The sequence below is a fragment of the Furipterus horrens genome, unplaced genomic scaffold (genome assembly GCF_987537825.1).
Source record: "Furipterus horrens unplaced genomic scaffold, mFurHor1.1.pri manual_scaffold_11, whole genome shotgun sequence".
Classification (NCBI taxonomy): Eukaryota; Metazoa; Chordata; class Mammalia; order Chiroptera; family Furipteridae; genus Furipterus; species Furipterus horrens.
This window is the reverse complement of record NW_028327181.1, coordinates 19,851,665-19,866,343: the sequence shown is the minus strand read 5'-3', so window position 1 is coordinate 19,866,343 and position 14,679 is coordinate 19,851,665. Positions and strand designations below refer to the sequence as shown.

The window sequence follows — 14,679 nt, the reverse complement described above, 5'->3', positions numbered from 1 at the left end:
CGGTTAGCACATCCTGCGGAATGGTCATTTTGTGAAATGTCCTTCTGTATCTCTTGTAATAGCCTTTACCCTGAAGTCGGCTTTGTCTGATACTAGAACCGTGGCAGGAGCTTGCTTATGTTTCCTCTTTGCATGATGCAGCTCTCTTTTACTTTTGACCTGTCTGGATCTCTTTATATTTAAAAGCATCTTTTGTAGTCTTGCTTTTTGATCCTTCCTGACAATCTCTGCCTTTTAATTGGAGCATTTAGTCTGTTTGCACTTAATATAATTAGTGATGTGTCTGGCATTAAGTCTACCATCATGGTATTTGTCTTCCACTTGTCACTTCTGTTTTTGACCCTCTTTTACACCTTTCCTGCCTCCTTGTGTATTATCAAATCTTTATTTTTTAGTATGCCATTTTATTTCCTCTCTTGGCTCCTTCACTGTATAGCTCTTACCATTTTTTTTTTCTGAGTGCTTGCTCACAGGCTAACAGTACGTACCCTTAACTTACCCAAGGCACCTTCGCATTGTCACGCCACGTGTTGCGCGTCAGAGCCCTGCACCAGCGATTTCATTGCCCACCCCACACCCTCTGCAACACTGTTATGTATTTTACTTTCACACTCTCTATAAACTCCACCTCACAGTGCTATTGGTTGTACATTAAAACATCAGTTTTTACTTCCTAAAACTTACAGGATATAAAAACCGTAACATTTTATATTTACTCAGCTTTTCCCATTTCCGGTGCTTCCTATAGGTGCAAGCTGGTTTTATTTCCCTTTAGCTGGGAGAACACCCTTTAGCATTTCTTTTAGTGTTGTTCCACTGGCAAAAAGGTTTCTGGCTTTTGTTTCTCAAGAAAAATGTCTTTAAAAGAATTCTGTCTATAGAATTTAGGGATGATAGTTTTGGCTTTCTCCTCATGTCAAAGCTGTTGTTCCATTGTCTCCTGGCCCGCATTGTTTCTGAAGAGAGCTCATCGTATCTTATTTCCTGCACGTCATTGTCTCATTCCGTGTCTGCTTGCAAGATTTTCTTTTCATCTGTTGTCAGCAGTTTGACTCTCCCGGGACTTCTGTTAGGTGGACAGTTTGATGTCGTTCCATAGGTCCCTGAGGCTCTGTTCAGTTTTCTTCAATCTTTTTTTTTCTCTTCTTCAGGTTAGATAATACCTATTGATGTGTCTTCTAGTTTACTGATTTTTTAAAAAATAATTTCCAACCTGCTGTTGAGCCTATCCTACAGATTTTTCATTTCAGTTTTGAGCTTTTAGTTCTACATTTTCTTACAGTTCTTTAGTGTGTGTGTGTGATTTTTTTTTTTTTAGAGAAGTTTTAGGTTCATAGCAAAATTGAGAACATACAGATATATCCCACATACCCCCTTGCCCCACAGCCTCCTCCATTATCGACATCTCCAACAGAAAATCTGTTACAGCCTTTGATGGACTTCATTGACACAGTGTCACCCAGAATTTATACTTTACATTCCGTTCCTCTTGGTGGTGTACATCCTGTGGGTTTGGACATGTGTCCACCATTAAGGCATCACGCAGTGTATTTCCACTGCCCTAAAAATCCTCTGTGCTCTGCCTGTTCATCCCTCCCTCCCCGCTAACTCCTGGCAACCACTGATCTTTTCACTGTCTCCATAGTTTTGCCTTTTCCAGAATGTCATAGAGTTGGAATCACACAGTATGAAGCCTTTTCAGACTGGCTTCTTTCACTTAGTCATATGCACTTAAGTTTCTTTCATATCTTTTCATGGCTTGATAGCTCATTTATTTTTAGTGCTGAATAATATTTTATTGTCTGATTGTACCCCAGTTTATCCATTCACCTACTGAAAGGTGCCTTGGTAGCTTCCAAGTTTTGGCAATTAGAAATAAATCTGCTATAAACATCTATGTACAGGTTTTTGAGTAGACATACATTTCTGCTCCTTTGGGGTAAATAGGAAAGGGTGCAATCACTACATTGTACGGTGGGAATATGTTTAGTTTTGTAAGAAACCACCAGACTGTCTTTCAAAGTGGCTGTACTTTTGTCGGTTTCCACCAGCAAGAATGATTCCACGTCCCCCCACCACGTGGCTGTGTCTGTGTTCTGGGTTTTCTGCATTCTGTTGGGTGTGTAGTGGTATCTTGTTGTTTTAATTTGCATTTCCCTGATGACAAATGATGGAAGCATCTTTTTTTAGGAACACTTAGTGAATTTATTCAAGTGAAGGAAGTTTAAATGATACAGAACAGAAAATATTAGAAATCTATATACAATACAAAGTGAATATAAATTAGCCAACTCTGTATGAACATTTCCAGCTACAGATTCATACAAATACATATTTGCCTTTTTTAAAAATACATACATGACATGATGATTCTGGAAGAATAAAGCCAGAGATATTAAAAATATTCTCAAATTTCAGAGATGGTGTGGAAAAAGTTTTAACAATAACATTCTACATGACTGGAAACCCCTGATTTAATTCCATACTTTCATCATGCCAGAAGCATGGTTGGTTTTAATTTTTTTAAATTGGTATCACACACATTGGCTTATTAATAATTAAGGTATTTTGTGTACACTATCTCTGTGGACAAAAACTTTTCAACATAAGAAAATAGCTGCACACATTTGAGTGTTTTCTTATAAAAATACAATCTTAAAAAAAGTAATGATGATTAGTCTTTGTGGTTTCTAGTAATAAGTTTTCTTATTTTTTCACATAGCATGAAGTATATTCTTATGCAGGATTGCATTAAGATTCAACAGTTTGTTTGTTTGTTTTTATCCTCACCTGAGGATGTTATTTTTATTGCTTTTAGGGAGAGAGAATGGGGGTTGGGAGTAGAGAGAGAAACATCGGTGCCCTGACCAAGGATCAAACCTGAAACCTAGGTGTGTGCCCTGGCCTGGAATCGAACCCATAGCCTTTTAGTGTAGGGACCTACACTTCAACCAACTGAGCCACACTGGACAGGGTGATGCCATACTTCCTTGAATATGGGTGACCCAGCCCAGCCCTGGCGCTGGTGAACTGTGTCCTGCAGCCTAGAAAGTCCCTTGGCTCCTGGGTAAGCCCCACTCAGGGCCGTTCAAATGCGGCTGTCTGCAATTTATTTTAGTAGAAAAATAAACCAGGGGTGTGTTCAGTCCCTTGTCCCCTGGGGACAAATGCAATGGGTGTGTTTAATTTCATTAACTACAATGCAGCCAACAAGAAAAATGTATAAAATCAGCTTTATACAGCTTAAACACTGACATCTGAAACAAATCGTTATTGCATTAGCTGTCACACCAGTAACTCTAGAATCTAAGGAAAAAATATATTATGATTGTTTTATAAACCTTTGCAAATGCACTGATAAAATAATCTATAATCACTTGAAAACATGGCGGGGTTTTCTTTCTCTAAATAAGGCGCCCCATGATCCCCATGCACATTTTATATACTGACCTCATGTGCCATTCCCAACCCTAAGCCCTCACCTTTCTGGGTGGGGACAGTGGAGGCTGTCTTTAAACAAACCTGATGAGTGTGGGGTCACTTTTTCATTCTGGTCTGATCCTGCTCTGGAGGGGGAACATTTGGAGCAGTGACAGACTCATCTGACTTATGCGTCCAGTCGGAGGGGACCCAGAGGCTGGTGCTTCGGAGCCCTGGTGCACCCAGCCTGCCCCCTGGCTCCTCAGGCGGGAGGAGGGCTTCATAAACAAGTAGGGCCACCTTTGCTCTGCTCACCCCCAAACCCCTGCTCCAGAAAGCCAGAAAACCAGTGCCCGGGGACACACACTTTCTGAAACTTCAGTGAGGAAGGTTCTGCAAAAGAAACCTGGTTAGAAACTTCACCAGACTGCTGCTGCTTCTCAGTGCATAGCACACTCCCAGGAGGGGTGTGAGTCCCATCTGCACCTGTCTGACCGTCTGTCTCTTGGTTCTGAGATGCACCGTGAGGAGACCTGAAGCACCTGAGGCGGAGAGGGAACCCTCTGGCTTGAGCCTGGTGGCTTTGCGGGTGCCCCTCCTGGGCCACATGGACTTGCAGGATCTGCATAGGATGGCTGAGCGGAGGGAGACAGGCCCCCACCACCATCACCACCACTGCCAGGCTGTGCGGCCTAAGGCCGGGAGCAGCTTCTCCTATGCTTGTTTGCCCTCTGTATATCTTCTTTGGCGAGGTATCTATTAAAGTCTTTGACCCGTATTTTAATTAGGTTGTTTGTTTTCTCATTGCTGGGTTTTAAGTGTTTTGTATGTTCGGATGACGATCAGATGTGTCTTTTGCAAATATTTTCCCTCAGTCCATGGCTTGTCTTTCATTCTCTTAACAGTGTCTTTCACAGAACAGAAAAATTTCATTTTAGTGGAATTCAGCTTACCAATTCTGTCTTTCACAGATTGTGCCTTGGGTGTTGTATACAAACCAGTACTGCCAAAGCCAAGGTCATCTAGAATTTCTCCTGTGTTGTCTTCTAGGAGTTTTATAGTTTTGTATTTTATGTTTGTGTCTGTGATCTGGTTTGAGTTAATTTTTGTAAATGGTATAAGGTCTGTGTGTAGATTCTTTTTTTTTTTTTTTTTGCATGTGGATGTCTAGTTGTTGCAACACCATTTGTTAAAAAGACTGTCGTTGCTCCATTGTATTTCCTTTGTCAAAGATCAAGTTGACTACATTTATATGGGTCTACTTCTGAGCTCTCTGATCCTTTCACCTATTCTTTCACCAATACCACATTATCCGATTACTATTGTTTTATAGGAAGTCTTAGAATTGGTAGCATCAGTCTTCCAACCTTGCTTTCTCCTTTCACATTGTGTTGGCTATCCTGGGTTGGTTCTTTTTAAATAATTTTTGTTTCTGTTAATAGTTCCTATCTGTTCATTCATCAAGACGATTTTTTTTATAATTACTTTAATGCATTTTCTTTTTTTAATCAAGTATATTTAAACAGCTGCTTTAAAGTCTTTGTCTGATATGCTCAACATATGTGACATTCTGGATCAATTTCTATTAACTACTTTTTTCCCTCTTGACTATGGGTCATACATTTCTGTTTTTTTTTTTCCATGGACATTACAAATAATACATGGTAGAGACTCTGAATTCTATTATTTTGCCTTGAAGAGTGGTCACTTTTATTATTTCCGGCAGCTCTGTTACTGGTTTTTCACCTTGAACTTGTGGAGGTTTGGTTTTGTGCTCCAGTAGAGCAGGTCTGTGGCAAGCCCAGGGTTGTGCCCAGGCTCCTCTAATGCGGTGGGACCGACTTCCAGACTTGCAGGGCCTGGTTTCCTACGTTATCACAGTGGGTCTAGAGTGGGCCCCGCCCAAAGGTGTAATTCTTGTTCTTGAAGCCAGGCGTCTCACTGGGAATTGGGTGGTCACACAGTCTTTGCACTCTGGCCCAGCTGACCCTGAGGTCACCATTGGTCTCTTGGATCGGTTCTGTTTAACCCTGTAGCAGCCACTGTCTGGTACACATGGTGTGGTGCCCTGAGCATGTATAGCCCAGCCTCACACAGAACTTGGGACCACGCATGGCCTTCGGTCCCTTCACCGGCCCCCTCGATGCCACTGTCACATGCCACTGATTTCAGCTGCTCTAGCTGCCCCACACTCTGACCCCTGCCTCCTCAGCTTCACATAGCTGCTAGGATCCTCCTGGACTTGTGGCTGGGACATCTCCCTGGGCAGAGAGCTGCCAGGGCATTTGGGAGATTTACCTCATCAGCTGCCCTTCCTTCCTGTTGTCCAGTGCCTGGACACAGTCGCTTAGTGTATTTTGTCCAGTTTAATGGTGGTTTATAGCAAGGGGACTGGTCTGCTACTAGTTACTACATCATAGCCACTTTTCTGTTCTTGCTTCATGAATGAGAAGACTATTTGTTTGTTGAACAGGTGTTCACAGCTCTTTACTCTGAATTGTACCCTTTATCATTGTTAAGTACAGCATATAGTCTGACTCAATGCTTTTGGCTCTGAATCCAGTCTTTCCTAAGAGTGGACCCCTGTTTCTCTATATCTTGCCAATCATTCTTTTGGTGGCTCTCTTCTACGTAGCACAGGTTTGGATTTAACTTTGGATTCCAACCATAATTCTATTTTTATTCCTTTACAGAGAAGTATAAGGGTGAATACTAGGAAACAAAGGTACCTAATGTCTGTGATTTGGGGCGGGGAGGAAATAATGTTTTGTCATAATTTACTGTGCGGTATCAGATGATCTCTCATATATGAGGTTGACTATTGTATCTTTCCCCCAAATGACAAAAGAGGAACGAATCAGTGAACTTAACATCCCGTCTCTCTCGCTACCCTCCCATATTTCTGTTAGTTACATAACCGGTTCTCAAGCCATAATCCCTGTATTGTTTTAGACCTAATCCAGCAGGTAAGTAGATTCAGTTTTCCCTGCCAGACCATTTGCTGTAATTCTGCAGTTCTCTCTTATGAGACTGGGGTTAATCCTCTAGCCCTTCAAGAAGAGCTTATGGGAGCATATTCCTTGGTTCTTACATGTTAAAAAATGCTTGTCTATTGTTTTTATACTTGAACGGCAGTTTGGCTGGATATAAAATTCTTGGGCCGTGCCTCCCTTCACAGCCTTTGCAGGCATCCCTCTGCCGTCTGCTGGCACATATGTGGCCGTGGAACATTCTGAGGATGGCCTAAACCTAACCCCCATAAACTGACGATCTGTTTGCCTAAGTACCAAAAGACTTCAATTTCTAGAAATGAAGATTGATTTTCTAGCGCTGGCCAGGTAGCTTAGTTGGTTAGAGCATCAGCCCAATACACCCAGGTTGCAGGTTCAATCCCCTATCAGGGCACATACAAGAAGCAACCAATAAATGAATAAATAAGTGGAACAACAAATCCCAATAAATGAATAAATAAGTGGAACAACAAATCAGTGTTCCTCCTCTTCCTCCCTTTCCCCGTCTCCCTCTCTCCATTTTTCTCTCTCTCCCCCTCCATCTCTCTCTCTAAAATCAATTGAAAAAATTGGTTTTCTAAATCAGTGAATGCTAGAGCACCTCTGCCTATCTTCCATGTCTGTTTCCGGTCCAGTCCATTGTAGCTCTTTGTTTCCCTTTCAGTTTGCTAATTTTGTACCATTCCCTCCTTCACGATCTTGTTGCGAGTCTCTGAGTCTCAATCCCCCTTCACTTCTTTGAGTTCCCTTCCACCTCTTCTGTGCTCTGCCAGTTCAAGTTTCCTCCTTTGTTCTGCTGCTTTGGGTTTTTGTTTTATAGAGGTACCTGCTTCGTGAAGTTTTGTTTGTTAACTTATGGCTAAAAAATGCTTGTTGACAATTTCCATTTGCTTCTGAGGAATGTTGCCATTTGTTTTTCCATATTTCTTTCCTTCCTTTACCTTGTGTTATCTTTGTAGAAATGAGTGATTCTCAACTGAGGTCGCTCTGGCCCCACTGGGAGGGGAGTTACAGGGGAAGGGGATGCTGGTGAGAGATGGGCTAGGCCAAACCAGGAGCAGTGGAAGGAAGTGGCCCTTTGGGGTTGTCACAGTGATGGCAAAGTGCATCTGTCATTTAGTGTGTGGGGACAGAGGCGTGACCACCAAGGCAGTGCTGGTGGCAGGAGGCACGTGTGGGGAGGGGTCGTCACAGCACTGAGGAGTACGGGGTGCTCAGCCCCAGAGACACCGGCCCTGATGGTTGCTCCACACAGATGGGATGTGCATGTGGAAGTCCTATTTTGTGCCAACATCGGCCTTCTTCTAGGACCCAGGCCCGGGACTGAGGCTTCTCCTGCATCCTGGGTCATGCCCTGAGGCCCTTCCTGCAGCCTGGGTCTTCATTGCTGCCATCCACAGGTGGCTGGTTCCCACTCACATTCCAAAGTTTCAGTTAACCTCAGATGTGCTGAAGGTGGAGTGTGCGTTGGTTGTACTCCTTGGGCTGTGGTGGGTGTGAGGTTTCCCCAGAGAGAAATGCTGACTTGATGTTGCCATCAAGCTAGAAATGTTCTCACCTGGACACCCGGTACAGTGTGTTTCTGTGGTGAGGGGCTGTAGGATCCCACCCACTGAGGTTTCTCCTGGGGGCCTGATGGGAGGGAATCGGGCAGCCCCTGAACTCCCAGCAGACCTCATGCAGGGGGCTTGTGCAGGGGTGCCACTCTGTGGGGCCTCAGGGGCTCTCTGAGGGAAGGGCCTAAAACCTCCGTCTTAACACGGGATTTGGCCAAGGGCAGGGGTCAGGCCGTCATAGCAACCCACCTTTCCCTCCTTGTCCCAGCTGTTGGATGGGGACGGGAGAGGATGGTGTTCATGAATGGGAGCCTCTGTGACAGGTCTAAGAAGCCACCTAATGGTTCTTTCTGCCACTCTCAATCTCGTAGGTGTGCAGAACTCACGAACTCACCAATCCTGGGGTCTCTGATGTCAAGATCCGGCCCGACCGAAAGATCCTGGCCACCGCAGGCTGGGACCATCGTGTCCGCGTGTTTCAGTGGCGGACGCTGAAGCCACTGGCCGTGCTGACTTTCCACACTGCTGTCGTCCACTGCTTGGCCTTCGCTGCAGATGGCTTGCTGGCAGCGGGGTCCAAGGATCATCGCATCAGTGTCTGGTCACTATACCCACGCTCATGACTTGCCCGCTCCCTGTTCCAGACACACACAGGGCAGAGAGGTGGCGTCCACACTTTGGCCTGACCCAGGCATGTGGAGACCATGCCTCAGGACCTCTGAGGACATCATATTCCCCGGTTCTCCTCCTCCAGTTACGAGAAGGGTTGGTCTGTGGAGTCCTCGCTTTTCGCACGAGGCTTGTTTCCTCTTGTAAAATTCAGCATCTATACAGCAGTGACTGCAATTTACAGAGTAACTGGGCCAGACGCCTGGGCATGTGTGGCCAGGATAGAGGCCAGCCTTGGGGTGCTTTACAGTAAACTTACAGTTGCAAACCTGCAGGCTCGAGGTATGAATTCTCTAAGGCAACCCCCCTGTTTTCCCTGAGGGGCCAGAGCCGAGAGTCATCTACTTAGACTCTCCACCAGGCAGGGTAGTCAGCCCCCGTCCAACAGGGGACACTGAGTGTGGCCCCCAGGACCTGTCAACTACACCTAGCTCCTCACTCCAAGGGTAGGCAGGAGCTCTGGCACACAGTGCTGAGGCCAGGACGGTAGAAAGCCACGTGGACAATTAATGTCTTGATTTGATCACTATCAACTGCAGCTGGTCTACCCAACCCGTGGGAAGCGAGGCAGAAAGCGGGTGCTGAGGAGGGACAATAAAGGCAACTGGGCAGAGAGAGCCCATGTTGGGGGACCAGGCCAAACACAGCGTGGGTTGGAGGAAGGGCCACCTCAAAGAGAATGAGAACAAGGATGGCAAAGGGCCACATCCAGGGTGGCTTCTGGGCGGGAAGCACAGCAGCCTTAGATGAGACAGGTCAGTCCCTCCTGGCAACCAGGGCACAGTGACAGCCGGCACTGCACACACAGGGCAACTGGGCATCAGTGCACCAAGAATCTCCTCCCACGTGTGGCCAGCCCTGCCATCAGGGCGTCTTCTCTTCCAGCTAGATTATTAGTAGGGAAGAGACAGGACCCTTAAACTTCAGATGGGAGCTGTGGGCAGGTCCTGGCAAAGCCGGGGGCCTCAGACCCTTTTGTTCCACTGGCTTCTTTGCCAGAGACCCCCCTTTGGCCCCTGCCAGGGGATGTCAGCCCTCCTTTACCTGAAGGACCTAGAATGGCCTCCCCCTAGGCAGGGGCCTTGGCGGGACACAGGATCCTCAGCCCTGCCCTACTTTGCTTATAACTAGACTCAGGTCTCAGCCAGCCCCCAAGGGTGAGGTACAAAGTGTGACCCATGAGGAGGTGGCTACGCTCCAAAAGAGCTGCATGGCCCTCCCGGCTCATGCAGGCAGAAATCTGGAGAACACGTGTGGGATGCAGGTGGCAGGAATATGAGATGCATCAGGCCGAATCCATTGAAACAGATCCACTAACAGAGGGTCTGGACCCGATGCCGCAGCTTGAGGGATGAGAAGGGCCTCTGAGGTCTTGTTGGTAGTTTGAAACATGGACCACAAGGCAGGCAGGTACACTGAGTTAGGGGTGAAACGCCAGACCTGCTGTGGGGTACCGCAGAGGGGGCATCGGAGGGCTTACGGAGGTTGGGGTGTTCTGGGCGACTGACCATGTGAGACCTGCTCACCCACTGCAGGAGGGGCCAGGGGACACGCCCTGCCCCACGACTGAGGAACACAGCTGTGAGAGGGCTGGGCGTCCTTGGAGAACTCTGCAGTCGCTTTCCTCCACAGGTCAGAAACTCCAGGGGGAGCTGCCACCCCTGAACAGGGACCTCTAAGTGCAGTGGTCACCGGCGGCAGGATCTATTGGTGGCACTCAATTGCTGCAGTCAGGATGGGCACGGTTGTCAGTGGCTGCTGGGGTTGCTGTCCCAGTCAGAAGTGTGACTCTCAGAGGCTCAGGCACAGGCTGGGGATCGTGGGTCCCTGGAGATGGAATTGAGGGCAGCCTGCTCAAGTCTGACTTGGTGCACCTGAGCGGAAGTGTTATGGATCTAGGTAATGGACTCCTGACCTGGGCCCTCAATCACAGACCCAGGCCCCTTGAGGAAAGGCCCCACTACACTGCTGACAATATGTACTGCTGACATTCACGCAGCCTTGCCAGGGGCCTGCGGCCACCCCCCAGGAACTGAGCACCATCCTGGGAAGGCAGTTTCGATCCCAAGCTCATGGATCTCCCAGCACAGGGACTGGCCTCCCACGCTGACCACGCTGGACGGAGGTGCTGCCAGGTGTCCTCCAGCACCTTAGGTAGAGGCCACACCAGCCCCTGAGTGTCCTGTAGTGGGGATTCCCACCTCATGAATATCAATGAGAAGGAGTAGCTGTTCGGGCTGCAGCAACGTGAGCCTCATCAGACATGAGGGAAGCTGCAGGTGCTCCTCACGGGGCAGGGACGGTGGAGGGTGACCTCACCAAGCCGCAGCCTGGCCACGCACTGGGCCAGCAATCGTAGTCTGTCAGGGCCACCTTAGAACACAGTATTTGCCTCGTCTCCGTGGGAGGCACCCACCCACCCTCACAGCTGAAGGCACGGTGCCAGCTCATGGATAGTCATTTCAGAAGATGAACCTCAGCTGGTCCTGCCCGTGGCCAGGCTCTCGACTCACACACCTCCCTGACCTCCATCAAAGCTTCCACAGCCATTTCCAGAGATATCCGTGCCCTGGAGACTGGACCAGAGGTGACGATGGTCATGGGTGAAGGCCAAATAGCAACAAACCCTGTCAGTTGAAGCTCCACACCCACTTGGCCTTCTCACGAAAGCAAAGCTGTGAACACCGCAGAGGGCAAGTGGTGACGTTCCCCCTTGGGGGCTGGGGATAGCGGAGCTGCGCTGTGGAGATACCGCCGCAAGCAAGGGGCGCCTCATCGGTTATTCTGCGCCCTTCCAGAGCCCTGCTCGGACCACTGCCGTGCCGGGACGCCTGCAGCCACCCCGCCTCAGCTCGGACTCCCAGGCGCCGGGCACTCGGCCGGCGCAGCCTCAGGAGGCTGTGAGACTGGGCTAAGGGAACGTGCCCCTGCCCCTGCCCCTGTGTAAGTCCACGTCATAACTCGTCAAGAGTCTTGATGCCTCTGTCTTCTGGCAGAAGCCCTGTATTTACAAAGAGCCATGGAGGTGTGTTGCAGACAAAGGGACAGAGTACTGCGAGCCGGCATGAGGTGCTTCCAGGGTGCCGAGGCCTGCTGTGTGTGCTGGCCACCAGCGTCCTACACCTGGACACAGTAAAGAGGAGGCGTTGGTGACGCAGACCCCATGTCCGTGCCGGGCCCCGCCTTTGCGTTGAAGGCACAAGCAGAGGCTCACACAGCAGCCGGCTGGAGCTGGGCTCCGGGCTGCCCACTGAGTCCTGTGCTGGTGAGCAGTGTGTGGGGACCAGGTCGGGCTGTCATGTCCCCGCAAGCGCTCTGTGCCTGATATGGCCCTTCTCCGTGGAGAGCAGGGCCTTGGGCTGGGGCTCGATGGATAAGGTGGCAGTTCCTCAGCCTCCAAGGCATAATGGATGTCACATGGAGAGACTGGTGGCTAAGGATTTTGTTTACTCAGCTGAGCCGCCCAGAACAACTGTGACACCAACTGTACTAGAAACACTGGTGTCCGAACCAGCGATCCCTCCAGGCGGTTCTCTGGGCTCCTCCTCCGCACCCGCGGCGGGCCTGCGGCTTTGGCAGCACGGCCTCTGCATCAGTAGGACCTGGGGCGTTAGCAGATCACCACAAACCTGAGCGGACTTGAACCTCCCACACCATAAGAAATGGGTCCTGTTCCAGACACCCAGCCTGGGGAAGAGGCTTCATGTTTGTAAAGCTTTAGATTATCCTTGTCATGCCCCCAGGGCCAAGTCCTCCCTCAAGACTGGCCTAGTGCTGGGAGCGGCGGAGCGCCGGGACCCAGGTGTGCAGGGGCACTGCCATCTTTCAGCGGCCATGACCCCCGTGACCCCAGTTTCCCTGACCATCCAGCGTGGGCTGCAGAGTGGGCAAAAGTGCCGTCCCTGCATCTCCCATGGGACAGGTAGGTGCTCTGTGAGGAGGAGCCTGCGTGTGGCTCCAAGGCCTAGTGTGCTCCCACGGCTAGTCCCTTTGACGTTAACTTTGGGCCCTCTACGTTCTGGGGACGGCTTCTTTTTTTCCTTCACATGAATGTTCACAGCAGCTGTATTCAGAACTAGAAACAACTAAAATGTCTCTTGGCAGATGAATGGAGATGTGAACTGTGGCCGCTCCGTACCGTGCGGTTCCATCAGCCACAGAGAGGAACCTGTCTAGACGTGTGCAACTGGGGTGCAAGGTGCAGTAGTGGGCAGCCCGCTGAGGCCATCTCAGGCCGGAAAGCTCAGCGCAGCCGCGGCCCCGCCCCTCGGTGCCTGTCCAGGTGGGGTCACAGGAGGCACCTCTGGGGCAACGCCTGCACAGAGGCTGTTCTGAGCATGGCCGCCTGACACTGAGTAATCCCATGGGGTGCAGGCAGAGGACGACGGGAGGCCTCCCACTCCACTGTGAAGTTTTCTCCAGTCTCCATGTTACCACGATACCAAAGACCCGCTTTGCCTTAAGGATATTTCCGCGCACCCTGTGTCCCTCAATAAGCCTGTGCTTGGCAATCCAGTTGCCAGTGCTGTTCCTCGACCTGTCAGACGTAAGAGAGCAGGACTCAGGCCAGGCCTTTGACCTTCACCTCGGGCCGTGCGGGAAGCCCCACTCCTGGTCACACACCTGGAGGCTGGCAGCATTTGCTGACAGGTGGTGTCTGCCTGTCCCCATGGGTGGCTTGGGGCTGGGCCGAGGGTCCCAAGGCAGCGTGTCCAGCCGTCTGTGGCCCTGCACGCCCACATGCCTTTGTATCAGGCATTTCTAGCAGGACCCTCCCTAGGCCCAGCATACCAGCCATATCTGTCTGTGGCATCTGGGTGGCTTTACAAAATCAGTCCCTGACCCATGTGGCTTGGTTGGGTATCATCCTGCAGAGGGAAGGGTCACCAGTTGGATTCCCATCAGGGCACATGCCTGGGTTGTGGGGTCAGGCCCCAGTCAGGGAGCATATAAAGAGGAAACCGATCAATGTTTTTCACATTGGCGTTTCTCTCCCTCTCTCTCTCTCCCTATTTTCCCCTCTCCCTAAAAATTAATAAATAAAATCTTTTAAAATATCGAAAAGAAAAATCAGTTCTGTGGTTTTCTCCCTGGTTCCAAAGTGCTTTTTCTGGCTACTTCAGCCATTCACTGAGCAACCTCCTTTGGGACTTAAATATAAGTGCTGTTTCATTCAGGAGGCATTTTAAGTTTACACAGTCCACAGTGGCTAAGCCGTGATGATTCTGTGCCACAAGCATGGACGTTATTTTCCCAGTAGCCCGCCACTTTCTGTGAGCTGGCAGGACCTGGGAGAAGGCTGTGTGAAGGAGCCACATGGAGAAAACAGCTGGGGCAGAGTCCCAAGTTTCCCCAGGACAAGCACGAGGGGACATGATGGCAGGCGATCTGTCGTCATGTGCCTCACGCCCTCGGCAAGACATTTTCCACTCCACCCCGGCCATCACCTGTCTCCCACAATGTTCTTCGTTAACATCCGGTTAGACTGCGGTGGGGCTGCTCACAACCAGAGAAAACTTATATTTGGGGACAGCCATAGATGTCTCTCCTGGGTGGTTCCAGCTCTAGTCAGTGTGTTCCGCTGTCCTGTCCTTACTGGAGTGTGGGCATAGCATAGCCCTGTGTCATAGGAGAGGCGTAGGCTCCTGGAGCTGCCGTCTCTCATGGCCGGCAGGAGTGGCCTTAGGCTGTTTCATGCCATAATTTTCATGGCCCAGAGAGTGATCTGGACATTCTGCCACAAAGTCAAAGCATCCCTGGTCACTGCCTCTGGTGCCAGGCAAGGGGCCCTTCTGATCGACAGGACAGCCAGACTGTGGCAGGTCTTACCTCCAGGCCACTTCCTCTGGAAGGCAGGCCGTTGCGCAGAGAGACAGAGAAGGCCCGGCAGCCCTGGCCAGCAGCGCAGGCAGGCGAGTGGCCCAGCACTTGGGTCTGGAGAGAGACAGCACCAGAGGAACCTTCTGCCGACCCTCTTCCGCCCCATGGCTGCCCTGCAAGGGGGGTCTCACAGTCATCTGCCC

The 14,679-nt window shown here is 49.8% G+C and overlaps 1 protein-coding gene across 2 annotated transcripts in view; it reads left to right on the top strand.

Moving 5' to 3' along the window:
• Window positions 1–8,928, top strand: part of GNB1L (G protein subunit beta 1 like) — a 59,776-nt gene extending 50,848 nt beyond the window's left edge. For both annotated transcript variants that reach the window (XM_090290778.1, XM_090290779.1), the window contains one exon: window positions 8,359–8,928. In XM_090290778.1, coding sequence (XP_090146904.1) covers window positions 8,359–8,610 — 252 coding nt within the window. In that variant the 3' untranslated portion in view covers window positions 8,611–8,928. The remainder of the gene's footprint in view (window positions 1–8,358) is intronic.
• Window positions 8,929–14,679: the final 5,751 nt, after the last annotated feature.